This window comes from Mustela putorius, unplaced genomic scaffold, assembly GCF_011764305.1.
Source record: "Mustela putorius furo isolate JIRA1106 unplaced genomic scaffold, ASM1176430v1.1 tig00000508_pilon_pilon_pilon, whole genome shotgun sequence".
NCBI lineage: Eukaryota > Metazoa > Chordata > Mammalia > Carnivora > Mustelidae > Mustela > Mustela putorius.
This window is the reverse complement of record NW_025421402.1, coordinates 3,331,774-3,358,857: the sequence shown is the minus strand read 5'-3', so window position 1 is coordinate 3,358,857 and position 27,084 is coordinate 3,331,774. Positions and strand designations below refer to the sequence as shown.

Genomic DNA, 27,084 nt, shown 5'->3' with positions numbered 1-27,084 from the left:
AGTATGCAAGTAAAGATAAGAATATACTAATCCTCGGGTGCCTGGGTGGCTCAGTGGGTTAGGCCGCTGCCTTCGGCTCGGGTCATGATCTCAGGGTCCTGGGATCGAGTCCCGCATCGGGCTCTCTGCTCAGCGGGAAGCCTGCTTCCTCCTCTCTCTCTCTGCCTGCCTCTCTGCCTACTTGTAATCTCTCTCTGTCAAATAAATAAATAAATCTTTAAAAAAAAAAAAAAAAAAAAAAAAAAAAAAAAAGAATATACTAATCCTCAAGTTATTTCTCAAATTTTCTAAAAGGAAATGGCTTTTCTGCTAGACAAAGCTACTACACTAAATAAAGACATCAAAACTAAAATTATATCTGTTCATTGTGAAAACACTGGTGTTCTCATACTTACGTTGGCACTTATATGTAACCCTGGCAGTAATAGGGAAGTTAGTTTATTAATACATCTTGGTAGATCGTTTTTTAGAACATGAGGTCTATCTTGGAAAAATAATGAAAAGAGTGCTTTGTGGCAAAGAAGTTCTGGAACCAATGATCTAGGGTGCTAGGCATTTAGAGCCATAAAATAACTGAGTGACTCACTGACACCTTTGTCCATGTTCCACTGTAGACATATAGTTACTGAGAAACTTTGAAATAAGAGGAAGTATTGTCAGTTCTCTGGGTTTTGTAGCATAATCTGAATATTTCCTATGTGTTTTTATGTCCCCATCCCTCAAAATCTGCCTGAGTGAGATCAGATTATCAAGAAAGAATGTTTTTTTCCCTAGGTTTTTTGTTGTTGTTGTTGTTGCCATTTTTTGTTTGGTAATTACATAAAGCAGCAGGAATTAAAGCTGAAAATCAGTGGAAATTTTTTAAATGTACAAAGCATAGAAAATACCTCTCAGTTTTGGAGTATTTTCATTGTCTTAGCCATACCGGTATCATTCACTAGCATCACTATTTTTAAAAAGATTTAGATTTTTTTATTACTGTTTTCTTACTTGGGCCGGGGGTGGGGGGCCGTGCAGAGGGAGAGAAAGAATCTTACGCATGCTGCACACCCAGCATGGAGCCTGACAAAGGGCTTGATCTCACAACCCTGAGACCATGACCTGAGCCAAAATCAAGAGTCTCACACTTAATGAACTGAGCCACCCAGGTGTCCCTAGCATCATATTTGTCTATCAGGGGAAATATGTTTGGATAGAAGGATGGCCTTTATTGCCTCTGTTCAAATCAAAGGGAGAGAAAAGGTGCCATAAGAAAGGGACAAATAGGGGAATAATGCTACCAAGGAAGAAGCAAATACTTTGTGGTTCTGGCTTCTCCAAGCTTGAAGGAATTCTATGCACAAATAAGCATAATATGAAAGAACCCTTTGTTCAAATGCTTTGCTTTTCTAAAAGGAATGGACTCCTGAGACCTGCTTACTGGCTCACCTTGGAAAAGGATCCACTTATTTTATTTGGCAAGTACACAAGACAGATGCTCTCTTTAATGAGGTTAAACTTAAGGGTTCATGTGTGAGTTATTAGGAAAAATTTCAAACATACACAGAAACAGAATAATATAAAGACTCCCCATACCCATCATCCATTTTCAATAATTAGCAACTCATCGCCAATTTAGAAGCAAATCTCAAGATATAATTCTACCCATATATATTATGCTTTCATATGTATCTCTGAAAGATAAAGGGCTTTTAAAAAATGTGTTTAAAATGCCATTCTCGGGCGCCTGGGTGGCTCAGTGGTTAAGCCGCTGCCTTCGGCTCAGGTCATGATCTCAGGGTCCTGGGATCGAGTCCCGCATCGGGCTCTCTGCTCAGCAGGGAGCCTGCTTCCTCCTCTCTATCTCTCTCTGCCTGCCTCTCTGCCTACTTGTGATTTCTCTCTGTCAAATAAATAAATAAAATCTTTAAAAAAAAAAAAAAAAAAAAAAAAAAAAAAATGCCATTCTCTGGGGCACCTGGGTGGCTCAGGGGGTTAAGCCTCTGCCTTTGGCTCAGGTCATGATCCCAGGGTCCTGGGATTGAGCCCCGCATCAGGCTGTCTGCTCGGCGGGGAGCCTGCTTCCTCCTCTCTCTCTCTCTCTCTCTCACTCTCTCTCTCTGCCTGACTCTCTGCCTACTTATGATCTTGGTCTGTCAAATAAATTAAAATTATTTAAAAAAAAAATGCCATTCTCACTCTTCAAAGGAATTGCACAGCCAGAGGCACCTGGGTGGGTCATACGGTTGGCCGTCATGATCTCAGGGTTGGAGTCCCACATTGGGCTCCCTCCTCAGCAAGGATCCTGCTTCTCCCTCTGCCTGTTGCTCCCCCTGCCGTGTTCTAATAAATAAAGCCTTTAAAAAAAGAAAACCCACAACCAGTTTATTTTCATCAGATATCAAGGACATGTTCATATTCCCCCAGTTTTGTTTTTGAACACTTATGTTGCCCCACTTGTGATCCAGACAAGGTCCACATGTTGCGTTGAGCTCTTTTATTTGTTTATTTATTTATTTATTTATTTTTTGTCAGAGGGAGAGAGAGCGAACACAGGCAGACAGAATGGCAGGCAGAGGGAGAAGCAGACTCCCTGCCAAGCAAGGAGCCCGATGCGGGACTTGATCCCAGGACGCCAGGATCATGATCTGAGCCGAAGGCAGCTGCTTAACCAACTGAGCCACCCAGGCGTCCCTATTTATTTATTTTTTGTAAGGATTTTATTTACTTATTTGACGGACAGAGATCACACGTAGGCAGAGAGGCAGGCAGAGAGAGAAGGAAGGCAGGCTCCCTGCTGAGCGGAGAGCCCCATGTGGGGCTCGATGCAGGGCTCTATCCCAGCACCCTGGGATCATGACCTGAGTTGAAGGCAAAGGTTCTAACCCACTGAGCCACCCAGGTGCCCCTCTCTTTAGGCTCTTTTAATCCATTGGTTTTTCCATCCTACTTTGATATTTCCTTGCAATTTATTTGTTGAAGAAACCAAGCTGTTTGACTTGTAGAATTTCCCACATTCTCAGTTTTGCTGATTGCATCCATGTAGTGTCATTTAGTATGTTCTGTCCCCTGAATTGCCTGTAAACTGGTGGTTAGACTAGTAAGTTTCAAGATTTGGGTTCATTTTTTTTAGCAAGAATACTTCATTGGTGATGGTGGTGTACTTCCTATGGAGCATTATGAAGTAGTATTTTTGTTTTTCCTTAATGATTATAGTAGCTTTTGATAATGATTATCGGAGCCATTATTCATTGGGGTGCATCTGTGGTTTGGTTTTCTTTTAAGATTTTATTTATTGGGGCACCTGGGTGGCTCGGTTGGATGACTGCTTTCAGCTCAGGTCATGATCCTGGAGTCCCGGGATCGAGTCCCGCATCGGGCTCCCAGCTCCATGGGGAGTCTGCTTCTCCCTCTGACCTCCCTCCTTGCTCATGCTCTCTCTCACTGTCTCTCTCTCAAATAAATAAATAAAATCTTTTAAAAAAAAAAAAAAGATTTTATTTATTGGGTGCCTGGGTGGCTCAGTGGGTTAGGCCGCTGCCTTCGGCTCGGGTCATGATCTCAGGGTCCTGGGATCGAGTTCCGCATTGGGCTCTCTGCTCAGCAGGGAGCCTGCTTCCCTCTCTCTCTCTCTGCCTGCCTCTCCATCTACTTGTGATTTCTCTCTGTCAGATAAATAAATAAAATCTTTTTAAAAAAAATTTATTTATTTATTTGACAGACAACCACACAGAGATCACAAGTAGGCAGAAAGGCAGGCAGAGAGAAAGGGGTAAGCAGGGTCCCTGCTGAGCAGAGAGCCCGATGTGGGGCTCGATCCCAGGACCCTGGGATCATGACCTCGGCCGAAGGCAGAGGCTTCAACCCACTGAGCTACTCAGGTGCCCCTGCATCTGTGTTTTTTAAAGGTACTCCATTCGCTCTTTCAAGTTTAGTTACTTATAAGATTGCTTTGGTTTCCTCAGTGCCCTTCTAGTAATTGAATTTACAAAATGCTTGATTCTCTCCATGAACTCTAGGAGAGCACATGTACAGAGGATTTTCTCGAGATATTTTGCTCTTTTTTTTTTTTAATTTTTTTTTTTAAGATTTTTTTTATTTATTTATTTGACAGAGAGAAATTACAAGTACACTGAGAGGCAGGCAGAGAGAGAGAGAAGGAAGCAGGCTCCCTGCTGAGCAGAGAGCCCGATGTGGGGCTCGATCCCAGGACCCTGAGATCATGACCTGAGCCGAAGGCAGCGGCTTAACCCACTGAGCCACCCAGGCGCCCAATATTTTGCTCTTTGAAGAGGTAAAGGAGGAGATATCACAAGAAGCCTTTAAGGAAGAGGGGAAGATATAAAGGCCACCAGAATACCTTCTTTGGGAAAACAGTAGGGAAAGAGTCTCTTTAAAAGCCTGCTGTTACGACTACCTGGCAGTTGTGATGAATGGGCAGGGAACATGATCTTAAAGTTGGCTAAATTGGAAAAAACTGATGGAAAGAGAGTTTTAAAATCTATAACTTGGTTCTTAAACCATAAATTCTAACTTTCTTGAGACTACATTAGGAGAATGTTCTTTCCCCCTTACCAAAAACTCCCATTTTGAGTTTTACAGGCTGAGAAGGGAAGCCCGCTTTAGTCCCCTACCTGCACTGAGACCCTCACTTATTATGTCAACCAGAGTCATCTAGATAGGTTGGAAAACGTGTTCAAGTTTGCCTTCGGAGTTTTGATGTTGTCTTAAAATTTTAATTTCAGAGATCCAGGTCCTCAAGAGCTAGTGCCTCGGAAAGAAGTAGTTTCCTATTAGGCAGCCTTATGATGAAGGTCCTATTGCAGATTGTTCTCTGTGCCACATAAAACAAAATCTTATAACTGTTTCTACTTACGTTTCCCCTGGGATGGTAAAGTAACCTGTCTTTTTCTCTCTCTGTCCTCAGGAGCCAATGAAGTGCTTCTGGTGGTCGGGGGCTTCGGAAGCCAGCAGTCTCCCATCGATGTGGTAGAGAAATATGACCCCAAGACCCAGGAGTGGAGCTTTTTGCCAGTAAGCAGTAGGAGAACCAGTCATGGGGAAAGAGTAAATGTCCTCAGTCCCTGACTCGAGATTCTAACTAATCCAGCCCTGCAGGTAGCAAAGTCTAGTAACCGCATGATGCTCTTCATAATGGCGTCATGCACATAGTGGGTTCTAGATCAGTCTGTCAGTAGTTAACGACCATTTAGGTAGGAGATCAGACTTCAGAACTATGAAAGGACCTGTGTCAAATTAAACTTTCCTGGCCCACCACTATTGGGGCACCTTCCTGAGCTCTCTGTGTAACTCTCAACATGCTCTATTATCATACTCTCTTAAACTGAACTCAATGTTAAATTATATTACATTGAGCTAGTATTTACTTGAAGTCTTTGTTATCTTTCTCCCTCAATATGTCTCTTTTTAGTGCTGGATGAACAATAATAATTCTGAGAAAACATGGGAAAAAATTTTTTTAAGATTATTTATTTATTTGGAGCAAGAGGAGTCAAGTCAGGGCAGGGGCAGAGGGAAAAGGAGGAGGAGAAAAGCAGATTCCCCACTGAAGTAGGAGCCCAACTTGGGGCTTGATCCCACCACCCTGAGATTATGACCTGGGCCAAAATCAAGAGTCAGACGAGCTCAACCAACTGAGCCACCCAGGTACCCCACAAAACATGGAAATCTTTTAATCTACCCTCCTAACTTTTAGGATCGCTGGCCCTTTGATCAGCAGTTTGGGGATACTTTTCTGCCTTATAGAAGGATATAAAGGATATATAGTTCTTTAGCCCTAGAATAGATAGTAGATTAGAAAGGAATCAGATGCTGGATAATGGGAAGACATTAAACTTTTTGGAAACCTTGGAAAGAGGCAAATGTTCAGAAGGGTTGCATCTTGAAAAGCATCGTAACAAGCAAGAGGGTGTTCATTCAGTAGACAGTGGAGACCACATGAGTGTGAACCCCTTTCTTAGAAAGGGTTTATGGTGACAAGTGAAGGAGAGGAATGTAGATAAAAATAGGAAGGTTGGCAAAAAGTAAAGTCTACGACTTGCATGCCTAAAATGATCTGTATCTCTTCTCTCCTAAACCCATAGAGTATCACTCGTAAGAGACGTTATGTGGCCTCCGTGTCCCTGCATGACCGGATCTATGTAATTGGTGGCTATGATGGTCGTTCCCGCCTCAGTTCAGTGGAATGCCTCGACTACACAGCAGATGAGGATGGGGTCTGGTATTCCGTAGCCCCTATGAATGTCCGACGAGGCCTCGCTGGAGCCACTACCCTCGGAGGTATGCTTGGTGTGCAGGGCATTGTTTCCATTCTGTTGTGGCTGGATCAGTATTCCTACCTCTCCTGTTAGCTGGCAGGAATGTGAAATGTGCAAGATACTGGTAAGGATAAATATTCCTTTTTGCTTTTGGAAATAGTAATGTTACCAAAGCTTTTCAGGATTAATGGATATTTCAGCACTGACAACAGAGTTGGTAAATCAAGTTCCATGTGCTGAGTGGAGAATTGGTCCTAGTTGTATTTTTGCAAACTCGAGCCAGTCTTTGAGGATTCCATCTGACCCCATTCTTTGTAGGTGTCCTTTTTTTTTTCCTTAGATTTTATTTATTTATTAGAGAGAGAGAGTACACAAGTGGGGAGAGGGACAGTGGGGGAAACAGACTCCCTGCTGAGCAGGGACCACCCCCCTCCCAATCTCAGGGCTTGATCCCAGGACCCTGAGATCATGACCTGAACCAAAGTTAGACACTTAACCAACTGAAATGCCCAGATACCCGTAGATGTCTTTTTTTTTTTTTTTTTTTAAGATTTATTATTTTAGAGAGAGTACGGGCACATACTAGCAGGGGTGTGGTAGGGGTAGGAGCAGAGGGTTAGGATCTCCAGCAGACTCCCTGCTGAGCACAGACCCTGACGTGGGGCCCAATCCCACAGTCCTCCTGAGATCATGACCTGAGCCAAAATCAAGAGTCAAGTGCCCAAGTGACTGAGCCACCCAGGCACCCCATCTTTACAGATGTCTTTTTTTTTTAAGATTTTATTTATTTATTTGACAGAGAGAGATCACAAGCAGGCAGAGAGGCAGGCAGAGAGAGGAGGAAGCAGGCTCCCTGGTGAGCAGAGAGTCTGATGCAGGGCTCAATTCCAGGACCCTGAGATCATGACCTGAGCTGAAGGCAGAGGCTTTAACCCACTGAGACACCCAGGCGCCCCTCTTTTCAGATGTCTTAACTGTGATGTCTTCCTTCCTTATCTATAAGACTTGACATACCCATGAAAAACACTTTGTTTTTGTTCCCAAACATTTGAAGTACTTGTGGGGAATTTATAAAGAGAGGAGTTATTAGAAATCTCTCATCTTCTAATAGTCTATGATTCATTCATTCTGAGCAGATATGATCTATGTGTCCGGAGGCTTTGACGGAAGCAGGCGTCATACCAGTATGGAGCGATATGACCCAAACATTGACCAGTGGAGCATGCTAGGAGATATGCAGACAGCCCGGGAGGGTGCTGGACTAGTTGTGGCCAGCGGAGTGATCTACTGCCTAGGTATTCAGTCTGGGAGGCAGCAATGGGAGGGAACTTAATGGGTGGCAACTTCTAGGTGGGGATCCCTTTTTTTTTCTTTTTTTTTTAAGATTTTATTTATTTATTTGACAGAGAGAGAGATCACAAATAGGCAGAGAGACAGACAGAGAGATGAGGAGAAGCAGGCTCCCTGCTGAGCAGAGAGCCCTGTGCGGGACTCGATCCCAGGCCCCTGGGATCATGACCTGAGCCGAAGGTAGAGGCTCAACCCACTGAGCCACCCAGGCGCCCCAAGATGGGGATCCCTTTTTAATAAAATAAAGTTCATAGACTTTTTCAACTAAAATCCTAGTCTATCTTCATATCTTTTCTCTTAGCTGGGACTTTTTTGTGGAAGCAAAAATTAGGTTACTGTCAGATTTCTCTCTGGATTATTGAAACTCTTAAGAACTGAAATTAAAAGAACTAGTTGAAATACCCAAGAGAAAGGCAGCCTGGGAATGGGCATGAGGATTTCCCATTCTTTCCGAAATGCTCTCTGCTTTTTCAGGAGGATATGATGGCCTGAATATCTTAAATTCAGTTGAGAAATATGATCCCCACACAGGACACTGGACTAATGTTACACCCATGGCCACCAAACGCTCTGGTAAGACCAGTCATATCTAAGGGAAAGGACAGTAGACCATGCTGACAAATCTTTACATTATGCAGTGGTGCTACAGTCAGAAATGAGAGATCAACAAATCAGAGTTGAAGTTCTTTCTTCACTATACACTTAAGAGTAAAAGGAGTGAGGTTCTGTTCTCCTCTTTGCCTATCTTATCACTATCTTTATTATCCCTGTATAGTGATAATAAAGACAACTAGATAATTCTAGGCCTGTCTGGCCCTAGTCCACATCCCTCAACTACCTTAGAGTTTAGCTAGCCATTAGTGATCATGTTTTTTTAGAATTCTGATCCTAAGGTTAGTAGTATTCACTTGCTATGCCTTTTTTTCCCCCAGGTGCAGGAGTAGCCCTGCTGAATGACCATATTTATGTGGTAGGGGGATTTGATGGTACAGCCCACCTTTCTTCTGTGGAAGCATACAACATTCGCACCGATTCCTGGACAACTGTCACTAGTATGACCACTCCACGATGCTATGTAGGGGCCACGGTGCTTCGAGGGAGACTTTATGCTATTGCAGGGTAAGGATTTGGAAGCCAGACTAAAGTCGTCATGCATCCAGGACCAAGTGATCCAATCCAAATCCTTGGATCAAGACAGACTTTAGGTTGGGGGAGATCTCTCCAGTGGCAGCCTTTAATGTAGGACTGTATGGAAAGGAAGAGAAAGTTTATTTTCTTCTTTTGCTTCTTCCCCACTCAGATATGATGGGAATTCCCTGCTGAGTAGCATTGAGTGCTATGACCCTATCATCGACAACTGGGAAGTAGTGACATCCATGGGAACCCAGCGCTGTGATGCTGGCGTGTGTGTTCTTCGTGAGAAGTGACCACTGTTGGAGCACCATCCAGAGCTAGTGACCAGTCCAAGGGGGACAGTTTATGGGAGAGTCAAGGATCCTTTCCAGAATATCTATTTCTCACTGTGTGCACAGGATGATTACAAGCACCAGCGCAGTGATGATTGTACTTACTTGACACACACTCCGCCTTGCACTGGTAGTTGTCCCTGAGGAGGGTGGGTAACAGACACTCAAGGGAAGACCGTGCACACCGAATGGATCTGAGAGGCCAGATCACCTCCCCTTCTGGTGTAGAGAGCACTCTCGTGTGCTCAGGAGAATCTGTGTCTGTTGTGCCTCATGTATTGCAGAGAAGGACGGTGAGTGTGACCTACTAGATGTGGGCAGTATCCAGCGTGTAGATGATTGGGAGGATACGAACTTGAGTAAGCTGGGTAAAACCCAAGTCTTGTTTTCCAAGAATATCTTTCCTAGTCTACAGTAGCTAGGGGCAACACAATTCCATTCCGGAGAATAACAAAGGGAAAAGCCCCCTGTCAAAATCTGGAGGGCTTGGGGAGAGACCTGGCACTCCCTTAAGGGACCGGGTTGGTATATCAGGACTGGGTTTAGAGTAAGGGAAGTCAATGGAATTTAATGGAATGTGAATGAACCTAGAACACCACTGAAGTATAACCTGGAAGACTTACAAGGGTGTATTATTGGAAGGATCTTTTTATTTCCCCATGGTCTTTCTGAACTAGAATGGTGTGCATCTTGGCACTGGAGACTGACAGAATAAGAGTGAACAAATGTTGGGGTGAACAGATAGGGAATAAATGTGGGAGTTCGGTATGCCTGGGAACAAACTAGAAGTACCTGTGATTTTACAATCGTCTTATTTCCTGCCAGGGCTCGCCTATCCATGGCATGGTTTGCCCTGAGGGGGTGAGACACTCTTTCTGTGTTGAATCAAATACTACTACACTATTATACTTTGTTACTATTTATTTGAGGATTTGAGCAGCATACAAATGCAGCTGCCTGATTACAGCCCCGTTTCTTTTAAGGGCACACTCCTGCTGAGGAGTGCTTTTTTACTGCTGTGTTTGGTACAATGAGTGCTTTTCCTACTAGAAGGTTCCCTCACCTGTCCTTAGAGTGGATTTTACTCATCCCAGGACAGAATAATCAAGAACAACCAAAATCCTTTTGTTAGTTCCAGTACTTGGTATCGCCATTTCTGAGCCACCATGCAAGGCTCCCCTGTGTTTTGGAGTGAAATTCTTGATTTTGTGGGTATTGGGAGTGTTGGGGATGTGATAACCTAAACAAGGATGCACTTTCCCTTTATTCCAAAATTTCATTTTGTCCTCTTCCCCTGAGTTGTATTGACCTCAAGAGTTCATTTCCTTTGTATTTTTTTAAGAAAATATTAAAAATCAGTTGTCTCAAATGCCTGTAAGAGAGTTTATGGCTAACCAGCACTGTCTTGCAGATATTTGGGGGGAGCAGGCGATCAGCTGTATGTCCTTTCTCTTCTTCCCATTCACCTTACATGTTAGCCAAGTAGCTCTTCTGTGTTTCTCTGTTAGACATGGGTAAGAGGTAGCCTATCCCTTTATCCTTGTGGGTAAAATATTTATATAAAAATGGCATAGGTATCGACTCCTCTCACACTTGGAGTTTACATGAAAGCCAAACAGAATAAAGAGGACTCAATTTTGAGCTCATTTAGTACATACCCTCTTGACTTTAGGATTTTATTCACTCTTCGCTTAGAGTTATGTCACGTGACGTAAACAGCTATCCGGAAGGCCTGTCCTGCAACACTGCAAAAAATCCTGATATTTCCAGAGAAAAGGGAAGGGGGAGCCAAAGAGGAAGTTATTTTCTGTAAAGGAGCCTGCCAACCTTTCCTCAGCAGATGGATTGCGCCTGCTGATCAGACCACAGCTATGAAACATGTGACTCCTCCTATCAGGAAGAGATCCAGGGGAGGCAGGGAAGTGAGGGGGTAAAGAACCGATGGCTATCTTTACTGCTGACTTTTGTGAGTTTCAGACCAAATTCCCAAATCATTCATATATGGCATCCATAACTGAATATTCTGCAGAAACTGAAACTCTTTGCTCTCTTTCCACTCCTCCCAGTCTTACAAGCTTTGCTCATGCGTGTACAGAGGTACCCCTAATTTAGGGGTGGTTCTTGTTTTTCTAGCTCTCTTAGATGGCAGCCAGCCACTTAGTTATCCTGTCTCAGAAATCTATCATTTATCTTGTATCACCCCTATTACAATACAGACATCCAGTGCATTTCTAAATTACATGATTTTATCTTTTAAAGTTCCAAATACATTCCTATATATGTATTCCCTCTGCTACTGCATAGTTCAGACCTATATCTCTTGCCCAGACTCCTGGAATAATAGCCTCTTGATAGTTTTACCTATACTCTTCCAGTCTAGAACCCCTCCATTTTGTCATCAGTGATCTTCCTAAAGTACAACTAGGATCATTACAATACCTAACATACAGCAAATTTTCAGAGAATATCAAAATTATTCCTAGCCCAAAATTCTATTGATTCGCATTGCCCATATTACAAAGATCAAATTCCGGGGGTGCCTGGGTGGCTCAGTGGGTTAAAGCCTCTGCCTTTGGCTCACGTCATGATCCTCAGGGTCCTGGGATCGAGTCTGCATTGGGCGCTCTGCTCAGCAGGGAGCCTGCTTCCCCATCTCTCTCTGCCTGCTTGTGATCTGTCAAAAAATAAATAAAATCTTAAAAAAAAAAATTCAAATTCCTTCACGTGACTTTAGACCCATGGTGCTCTGGGCCTGCTCTACCATTCTGATCTTACTTCCCTCTACTATTCTTTCTTCCCGTAGGTATAGGTAGTTCAGTGAACTACTAACCATTCTTACATTTGTTCTCAACTGTGTATGCTGCTGTTGTTCTATCTGAAATAATCTTTAAAAAAAAAAAATCCTAGTCACATTCAGATGCCTTATTCAAATGTCACCTAGGAAAAGCCTTTCTGACTCTCCAGGTGAGGATTATTCCCTAATCCTGGCTTCCATTTACTTTGTTCCCATAGTAGTCTTTATCACATATCATTAGTTTGGAGTATGACTTCCTGTTCTCAAATATAGGGTCCCTATTACCATTGTATTGTCAGGGTGTAATTATATTACAGAACGACTCACTAAATGTTGAATTACTGAAGGACAAAGAGGAAGAAGAAAAACAGGCAGATGGTGGTGGTAGGTAGTAGATTAGATGTTACCTAAAATCAATAGCTTAGTTCCTTCATATTCTCCTTCCCTTGACATTTCAGGATATCCATGGCCTAATGCACTAAAACGGGGGGCAAGCTAGAGATCTAATCAAATGGAACAGGAAAGTATAGTGTAATCACCAAGAGCAGTGGCTTTTTCTGATCTTTACCTTTCTCAGTTCTGCACTGAGAGTAATTAGTGACAACCCCATACGGAAATTGTGATAATTCAATAGATTGGTTTCTAAAGCGTATCAACACGGTGTTTTGCCACATAGTAAACAGTATGATCAGAACAGAGACCAGCAATTAAAGCTTCGAGGCATCTTTTTCCAACACCAAAAAGGTACATGTCCCTCTAAATAGTCTCTTACTGAATGAACTAATGTGGATAAGACTTGCTGATGGGTAGGTAGTGTGACCCGGATTCCCTTCACATCGCCTCCAGAAACATCCCCATTCGTTCCTAGGACTAAATTTAAATTTCTGTAAACAAAGATTTGGTCAACTTTAGTGAATTACCTATCCGGGTTTTACTCAATAATAAGGGAAGGCCGGTGACCAGGTGAGTATGAAGAGGATTTGTCACGTCCCAGGAAGTAGGTGACCCTGTCACAAAGCCAGCGGACACCTCACCACTCAGGTTAAGCGATGAATGGGGCGCTTGCGCAGTAGAATCCAGGGCGAGGGCAGCGGACGCCTGCGCAGAGCGGGAGTGGCCGCACGCTCCCCGCCCCGTCTCGGAAAGCCGCGCCAGCGCAGTTCCGAAAGATCCCGCAGAGACAGCGCCTGCGCGGCCGTGGCCGAGGGAGCCGTGGCGGTAGCGGCGATGGAACCAGCCGAGCCGCTGAACGACTTAGTGTCAGCCGAGGGCCGAAACCGGAAGGCGGTGCTGTGCCAACGCTGTGGCTCCCGGGTGCTGCAGCCAGGAACCGCTCTCTTCTCCCGCCGACAGGTAGGGAGGCAGGTTGGAGGCCGCTCACACCCGCACGTCTTCACAGGGGCCGCGGCGGCTGGAGTCCCGGTCCCCGCGCGCGTTTCCGGAGACCGCGCCCCTAGTCGCGGCCCGGCTCCGCCCGAGGCTGTCCGCGCCGGAGTTGCGGCAGGAGCGCAGCCCGGAGCCGGTCTCCCGGGACGACCGACCCCGGGCCCCAGCCCGGCGCTAGGTGTGGACGCTGCTGCTCCGCGTGCCGTGCGGTGTGGTGCGGGGCTGAGCCGAGCTCGCCGGCTTCCGAGGGTCCGGCGCGCCGGGACACACGCTGCCAAGCGGCCCGATGGCGCCCGGTGTACCGGCACTCTCGGCCCGCACGGCGCCGCACCGCCGCTCTTCCTGACGTCGGGCGGCCTCTCGGCTCCAGGGGAGCTCCCGAAACAACTTCAGTGTGGGGAATGTGGCAGATGCCTCCCGTGACCTACACGCTTTACCAGGGTACTGGGTGGAACGCAAGTTTCCCACGCGAATCCTGTTTCAGGTGGGATGGACACCTCAAAGTCAGTTTTTTTGTTTTTGTTTTTTATTTTATTTATTTATCGGGGGGGTGGGGGGTAGAGAGCGAGCACAGGCAGACAGAATGGCAGGCAGAGGCAGAGGGAGAAGCAGGCTCCCTGCTGAGCAAGGAGCCCGATGTGGGACTCGATCCCAGGATGCCGGGATCATGACCTGAGCCCAAGGCAGCTGCTTAACCAACTGAGCCACCCAGGCGTCCCTCAAGTCAGTTTTGAAGGAAGATTTAATTTCTGTTTTAATCTTTTCTTCAAGTTACCAATTGTAAACTGTTCATACTGCCATCACCCCCCAAAGGGGAACGCTGAAAACAGTTTTTGTATTTTGGTAAATTTTTATTGAGGTGTAGCATACCCACAGGAAAGTGCAAAGTATAATCTCATTCCAGCTCATTCTGTCACTCAGAATTGTTCCTAAAAATATGCTCTACCCGGGGCGCCTGGGTGGCTCAGTGGGTTAGGCCTCTGCCTTCGGCTCAGGTCATGATCCCAGGGGCCTGGGATCGAGTCCCGCATGGGGCTCTCTGCTTGGCAGGGAACCTGCTTCTCCTCATCTCTCTCTCTGTCTGTCTCTCTGCCTATTTGTGATCTCTGTCTCTGTCAAATAAATAAATAAAATCTTTAAAAAAAAAAAAAAATATGCTCTACCCTCATGACCTAACGCACTGGGAGTTAGGTATCAACATAAGAATTGGGGGGGCGGGGGCACACTCAGTCTATAACTGGGTGATACTGGCAGCTAGTACTGAGAAACCAGAAATGCTGCCAAGCATCCTGCAAAGCCTAAGACACCAACCTCCCTCCACCTGGCCCCACAACAAAGAATTCTCCATCCCAGAATGTCATTAGTACCAAGATTGAGAAACCATTTCCTAGACTACAAAGCTCATTCGCTTGTGTAATCCCAGTTGAGTTTACAAAATCATTACCAACAATCGTGGTCGTTTGTACCACTAGCCTGTGAGGTCCTGTATCTTACCCACCTGCGTATCTCCTACTCTTAAGACTGGGCACATAAGGGCACTTGGGTGGCTCTGTGGGTTAAGCCTCTGCCTTCCGATCAGGTCATAATCTCAGGGTCCTGGGACTGAGCCCCACATCAGGCGCTCTGCTCAGCCGGGTGCCTCCTTCCCCCTCTTTCTCTGTCTGCCTCTCTGCCTACTTGTGATTTCTCTGTCAAATAAATAAATAAAATCTTCAAAGAAAAAAAAAGAAACACTGTGCACATAAGATAATAGATAATTGGATTTAAATAAATTAGTGAACAAAAGCTATTAGCCCAGTGTAAATAATGAGTTGGCAGGGAGAGTATGCCACTGTTGGTGCAGCATATGTTCTTTGTAAGTCCTATTACTTTTGGGTTTGTTTTAAGATCTTATCTATTTTTTTAATATTTTATTTACTGTTTTATTTTACTTATTTATTTGGTGCAATCTGTATTCTTTGTAAGTCCTTTAACTGTTTAAGATTTTATTTATTTTGGGCGCCTGAGTGGCTCAGTGCGTTAAGCCTCTGCCTTCTGCTCAGGGTCCTGGGATCGAGGCCCACATTGGGCTCTCTGCTCAGTGGGGAGCCCGCACCCCCCCCACACTGTCTCTCTGACTACTTGTGATCTTTCTCTATCAAATAAATAAATAAAATCTTTTTTTTATCTTTTTTTTTTAAGATTTTATTAATTTATTTGGAGGGCAGAAAGCAAGCACAAGCAGGGGGAGCAGGGGGCAGAGGGAGAAGCAGGCGCCCTGCTGTACAAGGAGCCTGCCGTGTGGCTCGATCCAGGACCCTAGGACCACAACCCAAGCTGAAGGCAGCCGCTTAACCAACTGAGGCACCCAGGTGCCCCTATAACTGGTTCGGTTTTACATATATAATGTTCATACCCTTGGGACGCCTGGGTGGCTCAGCTGGTTAAGCAGCTGCCTTCGGCTCAGGTCATGATCCCAGCGTCCTGGGATCGAGTCCCACATCGGGCTCCCCGCCGAGCAGGGAGCCTACTTCTCCCTCTGCCTCTGCCTGCCATCCTGTCTGCCTGTGCTCGCTTGCTCTCCCTCTCTCTCTCTGACAAATAAATAAAATCTTTGAAAATAAATAAATAAATAAATAATAAAAATAAAAAATAAAATGTTCATACCCTTGAATTTGGTACTTCTTGAAATCTTATCTAAAGTTGATGACAGAGGAAATTATAATGAAGCTGAACAGAGGTGGAGGGAACAGCAGTGTGATGTTTCGCTGTTGTTAGAGGAAGTATGGTATGTTTGAAGAACTAAAACTTGGCCAGAACACAGGATGTAATAAACTGGCAAGAAATGAGGCCAGATGGAGTTGAGGGGATTGGAATAGAGGAGGTGAGGGAGCTCTGGGAAGGACTCATCCCCTTGCGGGGTAGAAGCCCATCAGTGAGGGTAGGATGTGGAATCAAAAAGTTTCCTTTTTGGAAACTAAGCCAGGTGCCAGTCAGCTGTGGATACTACAGGGTGATGAGGCCACCTCAGATGACCATGACAGGTCACCAAATGGCAGAAACCTTAAAAAGGAGCAAAGGTGGATGTGAGGATGTAGGAGTAATAATTTGGAAGCAAGAAGAGCACTGGTTCCCATTCCCCATCCAGAAGTAGGAGGAGTGTCAAGAGAATGGGCAGCACCCAGGAGTCAGTGGCGCTGTCCTCGGCCAAGAGCCTTATTTCTTTGAAGACAAAGAGAGGGGAAACACTCACCAAAGTTTGAGAAGGTAGGAAAGAGTGATGATGTTATAAGAGAAGAGGGTGATTTCCCTTGTTCCATTTTTGGGGGCGGGAGATTGATGGCAGGAGTGGGCAGTGGAGGATTAACTCAGAGAGAGGAGGTACAGAGCGGTGTCTGGTGAAGAACATGAGAGCAGAGGACCTGAGAGCGCACCGAAGAGCACTTTCTTCTGAGGCAAAACACGTCCTTAATCCACGACCCAGCCAGTACACTGTGGGACCTGTATCCTGGGGAAATGAAAACCTATGTTCACACAAAAACCTGTACATGGACCGTCTATTGCTCCTTTACTCATAATATCCCCCAGCTGGAAACAGCCCAGGTGTCCTTCAACAGAGGAATGACTAAAGAGACTGGTCAGCCATCCGTTGGAGTGAACTACAGTGGAGTGACCTAGTACGCATACAACTTGGACGCATCTCCAGGGAATTCTGCTGAGTGAAAAAAGCCAGTCCTCAAATATTACATACTATATGATTCCATTTCTGTGCCGCTTTTGAGTTTTAGAAATGGAGAGCAGGCGAGTGATTGCCGGGGTTAGGAAAGGGGGCCGGGGGCTTTGGTAAGTCTGGTTAAAAAGGTGACGAGAAGGATCCTCCTGCTGGTGTCTTGACTGTGGTGGCGGAGACACGAACTTACCCAGGGTAAAATTGACAGAACTCTATATACACACATTTCACACAGAAAGGAGTCCAAGTAAACTGGGGACATCTGAATGAAAGCAGCGGAGTGTATCCGTGTTGATGTCCTGGTTGTGATTTTATACTCTGGTTTTGCAAAATATTACCATCTGGGGAAACTGTATTACCAAAAAGAGGGTACATGGAATTTCTGTATTGTTTCTTAAATAGAAATAGTATATATGTCTTTGTATTATTTATTCACTACATGTGAACCTATAATTACCTTAATAAAACTTTAAAACTGATTAAACATTTTAAAAATCAGGATATTAGGCTAAGTGAAATAAGCTAGTCACAAAAAGAACTACTGTATGATCCCACTCTTACAAGGTACCAAGGGTAGTCAGATTCACAGAAACAAAAAGCACAGCAGTGGTTGCCATGGACTGGAAAATGGGGAGTTGGTGTTTAATGGGTACCAAGTGCCAGTTCGGGAACATGAAAAAATTCTAGAGATGGATGGGGTGATGGTTACAATAACAACATATATGATATTTAATGGCACTAAACCACACACTAAAACATGACTTAAACAGTAAGTTTTAGGGGCGCCTGGATGGTTCAGTTGGTTGAGCTCTGAGCGTCTGACTCTTGATTTTGGCTCAGGTCATGATCTCAAGGTCCTGGGAAACCCCATCCCCAACCCCCATCAGCCTCCACGCTCAACAGGGAGCCTGCTTGAAGATTCTCTTTGTCCCTCTTCCCCATTCTCCTGCTCACGCTTGGTCTCTCTTTCTCTCTGAAATAAATACAGTCTTTTTTAAAATTGCTAAGTTTTATGGTATGTATATATAGTTGATCACAAAAAATTAGGAATTAGAATGGAACATGCATCTCAACTATGTTAGGCAATATTCTGGTTCTCTGTTGCTACGTAACAAAACCACCCAAGGCTGGTGATTTAAATTATTAACATTTATTTTGCCTTACAGTTTGGGGAGTTGACTGAGCCTAGCTAGACGGTTCTCATTTGGGGTCTTTCATGTGCAGTCAGAAGGGTCATCTGAAACGCTCCCTCCCTCATGTGGCCTGGGAAGACTCACACACCTAAGCACTGGGACAGGTTCCAGGGGCCTCTCTCCCCATGGGGTCCTCAGAAGCTGCAGTTCTTACATAGAAGCTGAAGGCTCCCAGAGCAAGTGTTCCCACAGAAACCGCCAAAAGCAGCCTGGCCTTTTCTAAGCTAGCCTGTCACCTCTCTCACACTTGACTTAATCAGAACTGGCACAGCGGGCCGCCCATGCTCAGGGAGAGAGGCATAGACTCCGCCTCCTGGTGGAAGGATTGTCAAAGAATTTGTGCACGTTTTAAAACCACCACAAATGCAGAAGGGAGAAAATTTCAAAAAAGTTACCAGAAGTTTACTCTGTATTGTAACAGTTTTTATTTTCATCTATATTGTATGTAGCATGCTTGCCAAGTTTTCTACCATGAGAATGGATTTTTACAAAGAGAAAGAATTTTTAAAAGAGTACTTACCTGCGTACCTGGGTGTACCTGGGTGGTACCTGGGTGGCTCAGTGGGTTAAGCCTCTGCCTTCGGCTCAAGTCATGATCCCAGGGTCCAGGGATCAAGCCCTGCAATGGGCTCTCTGCTCAGTAGGGAGCCTGCTTCCCTTCCTCTCTCTGCGTGCCTCTCTGCCTACTTGTGATCTCTGTCTGCCAAATAAATAAAATCTTAAAAATTAATGAAATGAAAGGGTACTTAAACAGTTTTTTTTTCCCTTTTCAAAGATTTGCCTGCTGCTCCCCCTGCTTGTGCTCTTCTCTCTCTCTCTCTCTCTTTTTTTTTTTTTTTTTGATTTTATTTTTATTTATTTGGCAGACAGAGATCACAATTAGGCAGAGAGGCAGGCAGAGAGGGGGGGAGAAGCAGGCTCCCTGCCAAGCAGGGAGCCCAGTGCAGGGCTCGATCCCAGGACCCTGGGATCATGACCTGAGCTGAAGACAGAGGCTTTAATCCACTGAGCCACCCAGGTGCCCCTCTCTCTTTTAAAAAGGATTTTATTTATTTGGGAGATAGAGCACATGAGCAGAGAGAAGGGCAGAAGGAGAGAGACAAGCAGACTGATCAGGGAGCCTGAGGTGGGGCTTGATCCCAGAATCCTGGGATCATCACCTGAGCCAAAGGTAGACTCTTAACTGAGGTGTCCAGGCTCCCCTGTTAGCAGTTCTTGAAAAAGCAAAAGGAGTTCTGCTGATACTCTCACTTCCTGAGGTGGGACATTCTACATCTCTTTGAAGAGGTGGTCCAGGATTAGGGTACTGGCTAGGGTCTTGAGCAGCTAACCCACCTGGTCAGGGAGGGAACTGGCGACTTTGGCCCCCAACCAGCTGAGTTAGCAGCCTCAAATTATATAGTAATATCTTGATTTCCACCCCAGTGGTCTGTCTAGAAGGCCTAATTGTATTCCAAATGTTAGATCCCAGAACTTGACCCTGCAGTAGCCCTGAGCTCTGCAGAGAATGGGTTGGGATCCACACAGATACGTATACAACGTACACATAAACAAGTCTAGTCTTGTGGATCTGACTTAAAGGATTTAAATAAAAATGGGAATGTTGAGAAAGAAAGGGAACAGGACCCAGTTTGACTCCTTGAATGAATGATTAATAGTATTTCCTTTAAAATCTCTACTCAAAAGAGGGGAGCCTGTGTGGCTCAATCATTAAGCATCTGCTTTTGGCTCATGGTCATGATCCCAGGGTCCTGGGTTCAAACCCCACATCAGGCTTCCTGCGGGAAGCCTGCTTCTCTATTCCCTCTCTCACTGTGTCTGTCTCTGTCAAATAAATAAAATCTTTTTTAAGAAAAAAATTTTTTTTTAAATCACTACTTGGGGGTACCTGGGCGGCTCAGTGGGTTAAAACCTCTGCCTTCAGCTCAGGTCATGGTCCCAGGGTCTGGGATCGAGCCCCGCATTGGGCTCTCTGCTTGGCAGGGAACCTGCTTCCTCTTCCCTCCCTGCCTGCCTCTCTGCCTACTTGTGATCTTTGTCTGTCAAATAAATAAATAAAATCTTAAAAAAAAAATAAAGAAGAAATTAAAAAATCACTACTCAAAAGGGACTGCAGAGGTGTTTGGGATTATAAAAAAATAAACAAAAAATTGTGGGAGGGAAGCTGGTGCTCCTTTGTTAGACACTTTTTAAACTAACGTTTAAACAGTCTTTGATTTTTCTCCCCTTCAAGTTTCACTCGCCTTCTGTTTAGTTAAGATGTTGCTTTTATACCTACACTAAAGGCCAGAAATACTTGTAGGGAAGTTTAGGCCCACAGAGAGCTAGAGCTAGGATTGGAACCCAGGTTTCCCCGTCCCTGAATTTTTATTCCTCTTCGCTTCTGCCTGTTCCCATTTTCACTTAGGGTAAAACAAAGCATTGGGGACTCATTTAAACATCAGATGAGGTGAAAAGGGCAACTGGAATGACAGTGTAAGAGGAGGAGGGACTCTCCTATTTTGTGACATCCTCAAATGCTGTATCAGGTGACACACCTCTAGGGTAGTGCACAGATACCTGTGCTCATAAGCCAAGTGCTGGGAAGATGGGGAGTAGAAATGTTCTGGATCCGTGCTCCCTCCTCCTTTCAGTGCTCCCTCCTCCCCATTAGGGACAGCCACTGGCCAGAATCTGGTCCAGACTTCAGAGGTGCAAACTCCAGGGTATTGAATACAGACCAGGAGCTCTGTGGTTCCCTAACTATAGCGTTCGGAAGAGGCTTGTTCATCTGACCCAAAGCATTTGCCTCTTTTGGACTAATGTAAGTGCAGTTTGTTGTTGTTGTTGTTTTTTTAATTTAAAAAAATGTTTTTTGCTTTTATTCTGCTTGCTAATGTCAGACTAGCTCACTGAGGCCATCCTGTTCGAGTTTGGGGATGCAGTAGAACTGTACCCTGGGGTGGAAAATGAGTGCACTGGCAGCAGCCATAATGATGAGGGGCAGAGGGGTAACAAGCTTTGCTGGCATTGTGTCTTCGTGTACGCTGGGGCAGCTAAAGCTGTATAAAGTAACCATAGGGAAAAAATTAAAGGTTGTGTATGTGCGTGAAGCTTTGTCCTAATGATCAGGAAGGCATGTTGATTAATGGGTTCAAAGATCCTTGGTATGATATTCCAAATTCTAGAAGTAGATTTTCCTTTTTAGTGCTCTTTTTGTAAGATAAATCCAGCATATACATAACACTATTAGAATATAGCAAAGCCAGATATCCTGTATTTATTCTTTTGATAAATATTTGAGTTCCTGCTCTGTATCCATTATTATTCTGGGCACCGGGGTTATAATAGTGAACGGGAAAGGTGAGTTCCTTGCTTTCCTGGGGCCTACATTCTAGTGGAGGGAGACCCATGGTCAATAGCTAAGCCAATAAATTAGTAATTTCAGAGAATGATATGCAATAAAGAGGTAGTGGCATAAGGAAGCTTTTGGGGGTGACAAATACAGTTGTCATCTTGCTGGTAATGGTTTATTAGTATTTGCATGGGCCAAAATGAATCAAATTATACACTTCAAGTATGTGCCATGTATGTTTCAATTATACCTCAGGAAAGGTATTTTCAAAAATAAAATACAGTGGGCAGTATGGGAAGCTACCTGAGATTGTTTGGTCAGAGAAGGCCTCCTTGAAGAGGTTGTATTTGAGCTGAATATCATGGAGCCAGCCTTGCCAAGATCGGAGGGCAGAGCACACTCACCCATTCTGCAGAAGGTAAGGCAAGGCAAGAAGGCCAGTGTGGCTGGCCTAGATGGAGGTTAAGAACAGGCAGGGCCTTACAGACCACGGTGAGGACAGCAGTAAAGCCACATGACAGCAGCACATTACATCTTTCATTTGTCTTAAGAAATCCAGGCATGGACTAGAGGCAACAGAAGAGCCACCCAACATCCTGGTCCATAACTTAGTGATTGGGCTGCTCGTTTCGTTTTCATTCCAAGAAACTGCCAGGGAGCATGTGAAGTATCAGCAGAATGGGGTGATGATGGGCCTGGGCCAATCAGCTTGCGAATTGCTTGTGTTCTCTTCCACTGCAGCTTTTCCTTCCCTCCATGAGAAAGAAGCCCGCTCTGGCTGACGGCAGCAATCCTGATGGCGATCTCCTCCAGGAGCACTGGCTGGTTGATGACATGTTCATCTTTGAGAACGTGGGCTTCACCAAGGACGTGGGCAACATCAAGTTCCTGGTGTGCGCAGACTGTGAAATCGGACCAATTGGCTGGCATTGCCTGGATGACAAGAACAGTTTCTATGTGGCCTTGGAACGGGTTTCCCATGAGTAACTGAGGGGAGGGGGACGCAGCTCCAGCCGCGACTATAAAAGCTACTCCCCTCGAGAACTGGCATGTAAGCTGGTGTACTTGCTCTGGCGCCGCCTTCTCTGTACTGATGTAAATGATGAGTATCGACATGTCCAGCTGAACATGCATAGGGCTCACCCCGCTTCCTTAAAGCCTCAAGTGCATGCCTCCTACGTAGCTCACTTTGCAGCCCAACATCTCCTGATCTCCCTTTTCCCCCAGTTGCAGGACACTGGAACATGGCCACAAATCTCTCATCCCTGTGGCATCCCGCCTGGGCTCCCTGACCCTGGACTCCCTTGTTTCTTGCTCTGTAAGAGCAACTTCCAGCCTTTCAGCCAAGATGACACCTGACAGCTGATGCTCATGCTAATAGTTGAAATGCCACCTTTTTGTCTCATTCAAGAAAGCATACAAGTGTCTGAGAGTGACTTTGTCGTATGATTAACTTTATCTACAGTAATTTATTCTTTTTAAAAGTGTAGCATTTACAGACTTTGGAATTTAAGCTACTACTAAGAAACACATTACTTTGGACACACCTGTAATACCATGTTCTAGAGCCAAGCCTCTAGGTGGATAGTGACTTTATATTGTGAAGATGAATATATCCCCCTTTCCCTTCAAATCTTGCCATGATTTCTCTTTACATGATAGCCTGTAAGTTGAGATTTTCAACCCTATCTGGCAGCCAATCCAAGGAAAACTCAGCCCTGGCTTTGAAACAGAGTGGAGGATGCAGGATATAGGAGGGACAGACCCTTGCCACATTGTATGTGACTTTGCAGGTTTGTCTTATCTGTGCGGGTAACTCTTCCTTTAGGAAAGACTTCTCTGATGGATAGAGTCATCACTTACTGAACCTACCAGGCATGCTCATCGTGGTTTTGGTTCACTTAGAATCCTTGTACCAACCCAGAACACAGACTTTCTGTCCAGATGCCACTATCTCTATAGCTGTGGGGACTGCTCTAACAGTTCGAGGTTAGCAGACTGATTCACCCTTCAGTATGATCGTCACTGGTTCTGTCATTTCTCTTCTGAAATAACATCTTAGGAATTTCTGTGACCCGGTCTCAGGTGTCCTCGCATAAGCCCTATGTCTAAGATTGAGGAGACCCTAGAATTGAAATAAGGACTAAACAGAAACCTTACAATCTACAGCCCCTCCTTCTATATCTGTTCTCTGCTTGCTTCTGCCTTCTTTCTCCTGAGAACTTTTCTAAGGGCTCCCCAACTAAAAAGTGTGGGCCTTGGGCACGGTTTTGCAACCAACATATCTAGAAAGGTGGCTTCCTTCCCCAGTCATAGCCTCAGTGAGCTCTAGTTGAAAATGAGAGAACTGTTCTCTAGACAGTCAAATGTCCGTGATTTTTGCAGAAAAACAACTGTGAGAATTATCCACTCAGGTCAGAAGCAACAAAACCAAGTAGATGCCTCTAGGGGCACATGGCCCCTTCAATCACAAGCCAAAACCTAAGCAAAGCTTTTTTTTTTTTTTTTTTTTTTAGATTAGATTTTTGACTTCTCTTTCCTTTTTTAATCACAGAAATAGCATGTGTTCACTGAAGATAAACACAAAAATGGGTATAAACATTTTTTTAATCCACATTTCCACCATCCAGAGATTGCTTCTGGTAGTGTGGTGAAACTCCGGTTCTCAGTGTTTTTCTAAATGTATATATAAACATGTATGATTTTTAAAAATAAATACAGTATCATACTGTGCTCTTTTACGACTTGCTTTTTCCATTTGACAAAATAATGACTTCCCATGTTAACAGATAACCATCCATGAATACCCTTGTTTTTAGCATTCCATTATATTTCTGTCTTATCATTTATTTAAACAATCTACTATTAGATTGTCTCCAGTTTCTTATAAACAATGTGATGTAATGTGTGACTTTATAGTTAAATCTGAATACACATTTGTAATTTTTTCCTACATTATTAGAAGTAAAATATGCACGTTTTCATGGATTGACACATATTCTTCAGAAACAGCTGTGCAAACCCACCCTCCTCCAGCAGCGTAGATGAGCACCCATTTCTCTGAAACCTTCCTAACACTGGGTATTTATTATCGTTGAAAGAATATTTTGCCACTTTAATAGAAAAAGTATCTCCTTGTTTTAATTTGCATTTATTTTATGTTTAATTAAATTTTTATATATTTTCTGGTCATTTGTATTTTTTTCTAGAGAATTGCCAAATATTGTTGCCCGAAGAGCCAAAAATATCAAGTTGTTATTCTGCCTTTGCAATTTAATTGGAAATAAATGCATTTAAACAGTAGAAATTAGATTCCTGTATGTCCTTGGGGAAAATACGCAATTTGAAAAAGCAGAGGAAAGCGGAAACCTGAACCTTAGGGTTTCTCTTGAGGTCTGTCAACTAATTAATTAATCGTTTAGTGTCCCTGTAAAATGAGGATGTCACCTCTTTGTTCCCCTTATGCATAATAGGCCCTCATTGGCTCTCAGGAAAAGACTCATGAAATCATTAACTGCTTTGTCACAGATAGAAGTGACCCGTGAGTATAGAAACCCGCTGCTAGGAGTACAGAAACCAGCAGCTCCTGTTAGGGAGAGCAATTGATTTTTCCAAGGCCTAATTGTTTCTGCAAAACTCTTTTAACACAGAGTCAAAGACGGACAGGAGTGTAATGACATTTTCCATATCATTACTGTGCCATGTGTGAACCTACTCAGGTAACTTCTAAGTGTAACCTCGGTTCCTGATCATGGTAGATGGGTAATTTTGGATGACCATCCCACTGAGGGCAACTAGAAAGGCTGGACAAAGTATTTTAAAAATCCAAATGCATCAGAGAGCTGACATATGTTTGAAGAATTACTGGACCAGTACCACTGAGAAGATAGTGGCCCTGAGAACCTGGCTCAGTACTACAGGCCACTCTTCCGTTGGGGGCATTTGCAATGTGGAGAGGGGCAGGTCAGAGGCTGGTGGGTGACTGTGAAAGCCTTCCAGAAGTAGGGGTCTGGGCCTGTCAGGGGGTGGTATACTTGGTAAATGTTTCTCACATTGGGTCGAGGCTCTCAGTCCTTTGCACCCCAAGAATAGGGGTGAGCCAGAAGTAGGAAATAGGCTCACTCAGGAGATTGCATCTAGGCTTCCAATGATACCAGTCCTTGAAAATCAGATTAAGTTGATCCCAAAGTAGTGATTTCCCCAAACCATTGGCATAAGCAGACAAAAACTCTCTCTGGAGGAAAAAATGTCATCACTCTAAACTGACTTGTTTCTACAGTAATTTTGCTAATACAATATCCTGAATACAATAAAATGGAACCAAGCATATGAGACAAGATATTAAGAAAACCAGTGAAACAGGAGACCGTGGAAAGGAGCCCACAGGAGCCACAGATGGTGGAGCTATCAAACACAGACTATGAAATAACTGCTTACTCTGTTCAAGGAGATAAACAAATTTAGGGAATTTGAACAGATACCTGGACATGTGAAAAAAATATAAATTCTAGAATTTCAAAAAATCCAATAACCAAAATAATTCAGTGGAAGTTGGTTTTGTTTTTTAAGATTTTTATTTATTTAAGAGAGAGAGCAAGAGAGAAGGAGCAGAGGGAGAGGGAGAAGCAGACTCCCCGCTGAGCACAGAGCCCTGGTGTGGAGCTCAGCCCCAGGACCCCGGGATCATGACCTGAGTTGAAGGCAGATGTTAACAGACTGAGCCACCCAGCCATCCCTACAATGAATTATATTTATGATGCAGTGAATAATAGTGGGTTAGAGGTCAGATACAGCACTGTTGTTGTTTTCCCAATGCTTTTTGATAAAGACAATGAAAACTTGTGGTACAGAATCATGCACAGAGTGCATCTATGTGGTCATGACCACATCTAAGGCTTCACAGGGTAAGAAAATAAAGGTGTTAACTTCAGTATTGTCAATCTTTCCATTGTGACCAAGGTGTTCTTGTGTTCAGAGAATTAAATTCCTGGAATATGTCAAAATGTGTCTAAATGTCAGAATTTAAGGTCAAGAGAAGTATCCACCCAGTTCGCTTCAAATCTATTGAAACTTAGAACTCACTTAGCCTTGTATAGAAACAATGTTATTCACGATGAGTAATTAGTAGCCAGTGACACAAAACTCTGTGTACCCAAAGCACGGTGTTATAATCAGTGGTTCTAATTTTTGCACATCAGGGACAAGTTGTCTGCAACAATTAGAGCAGGGTCCCTTCAAAATCCAGACCTGGTGACCCCAGACATCCTATTTCAGATATAGGGCCAGAATGAACCATGACCTTTGGGAACTGGTAAGGGGATTAAATGTGGGCTAGGGACACTTACAGTCCTAAGGAAGTAAGGGAAGAATGACCAACTCCTGGTGGGTTTATACAATCCTTCCCTACTTTGTCCTAAATGGGTTCTGCTATGAGATGTGAAATAGGGACTGGGTGGAAAGGAGGTTCCATCCTAGGGAGCAGTTGCCCCAGTCCCAGGGTAGGTGAATTTCAAGATAAGACAATAGGGGAAAAAGCGAGCTCACAGACACACCCAACTTCGGCAACTTTGCTAGAGTGGCCATCAGTTGTTAGGT

General features: G+C 44.3%; 2 protein-coding genes across 4 annotated transcripts in view; both read left to right on the top strand.

Annotated features, from left to right (window-relative positions):
• KLHL12 (kelch like family member 12) overlaps positions 1-10,442 on the top strand; it is a 31,527-nt gene extending 21,085 nt beyond the window's left edge. For all 3 annotated transcript variants that reach the window (XM_045081019.1, XM_045081020.1, XM_045081021.1), the window contains 6 exons: positions 4,907-5,013; positions 6,084-6,279; positions 7,394-7,552; positions 8,082-8,180; positions 8,540-8,726; positions 8,908-10,442. In XM_045081019.1, coding sequence (XP_044936954.1) covers positions 4,907-5,013; positions 6,084-6,279; positions 7,394-7,552; positions 8,082-8,180; positions 8,540-8,726; positions 8,908-9,034 — 875 coding nt within the window. In that variant the 3' untranslated portion in view covers positions 9,035-10,442. The remainder of the gene's footprint in view (positions 1-4,906; positions 5,014-6,083; positions 6,280-7,393; positions 7,553-8,081; positions 8,181-8,539; positions 8,727-8,907) is intronic.
• Positions 10,443-12,915: 2,473 nt separating this feature from the next.
• On the top strand, positions 12,916-24,792 carry RABIF (RAB interacting factor). Its single transcript, XM_004756321.3, has 2 exons — positions 12,916-13,220; positions 22,231-24,792. The coding sequence occupies exons 1-2, from the start codon at positions 12,921-12,923 to the stop codon at positions 22,474-22,476; spliced, it is 546 nt and encodes a 181-aa protein (XP_004756378.1). The 5' UTR covers positions 12,916-12,920; the 3' UTR covers positions 22,477-24,792.
• Positions 24,793-27,084: the final 2,292 nt, after the last annotated feature.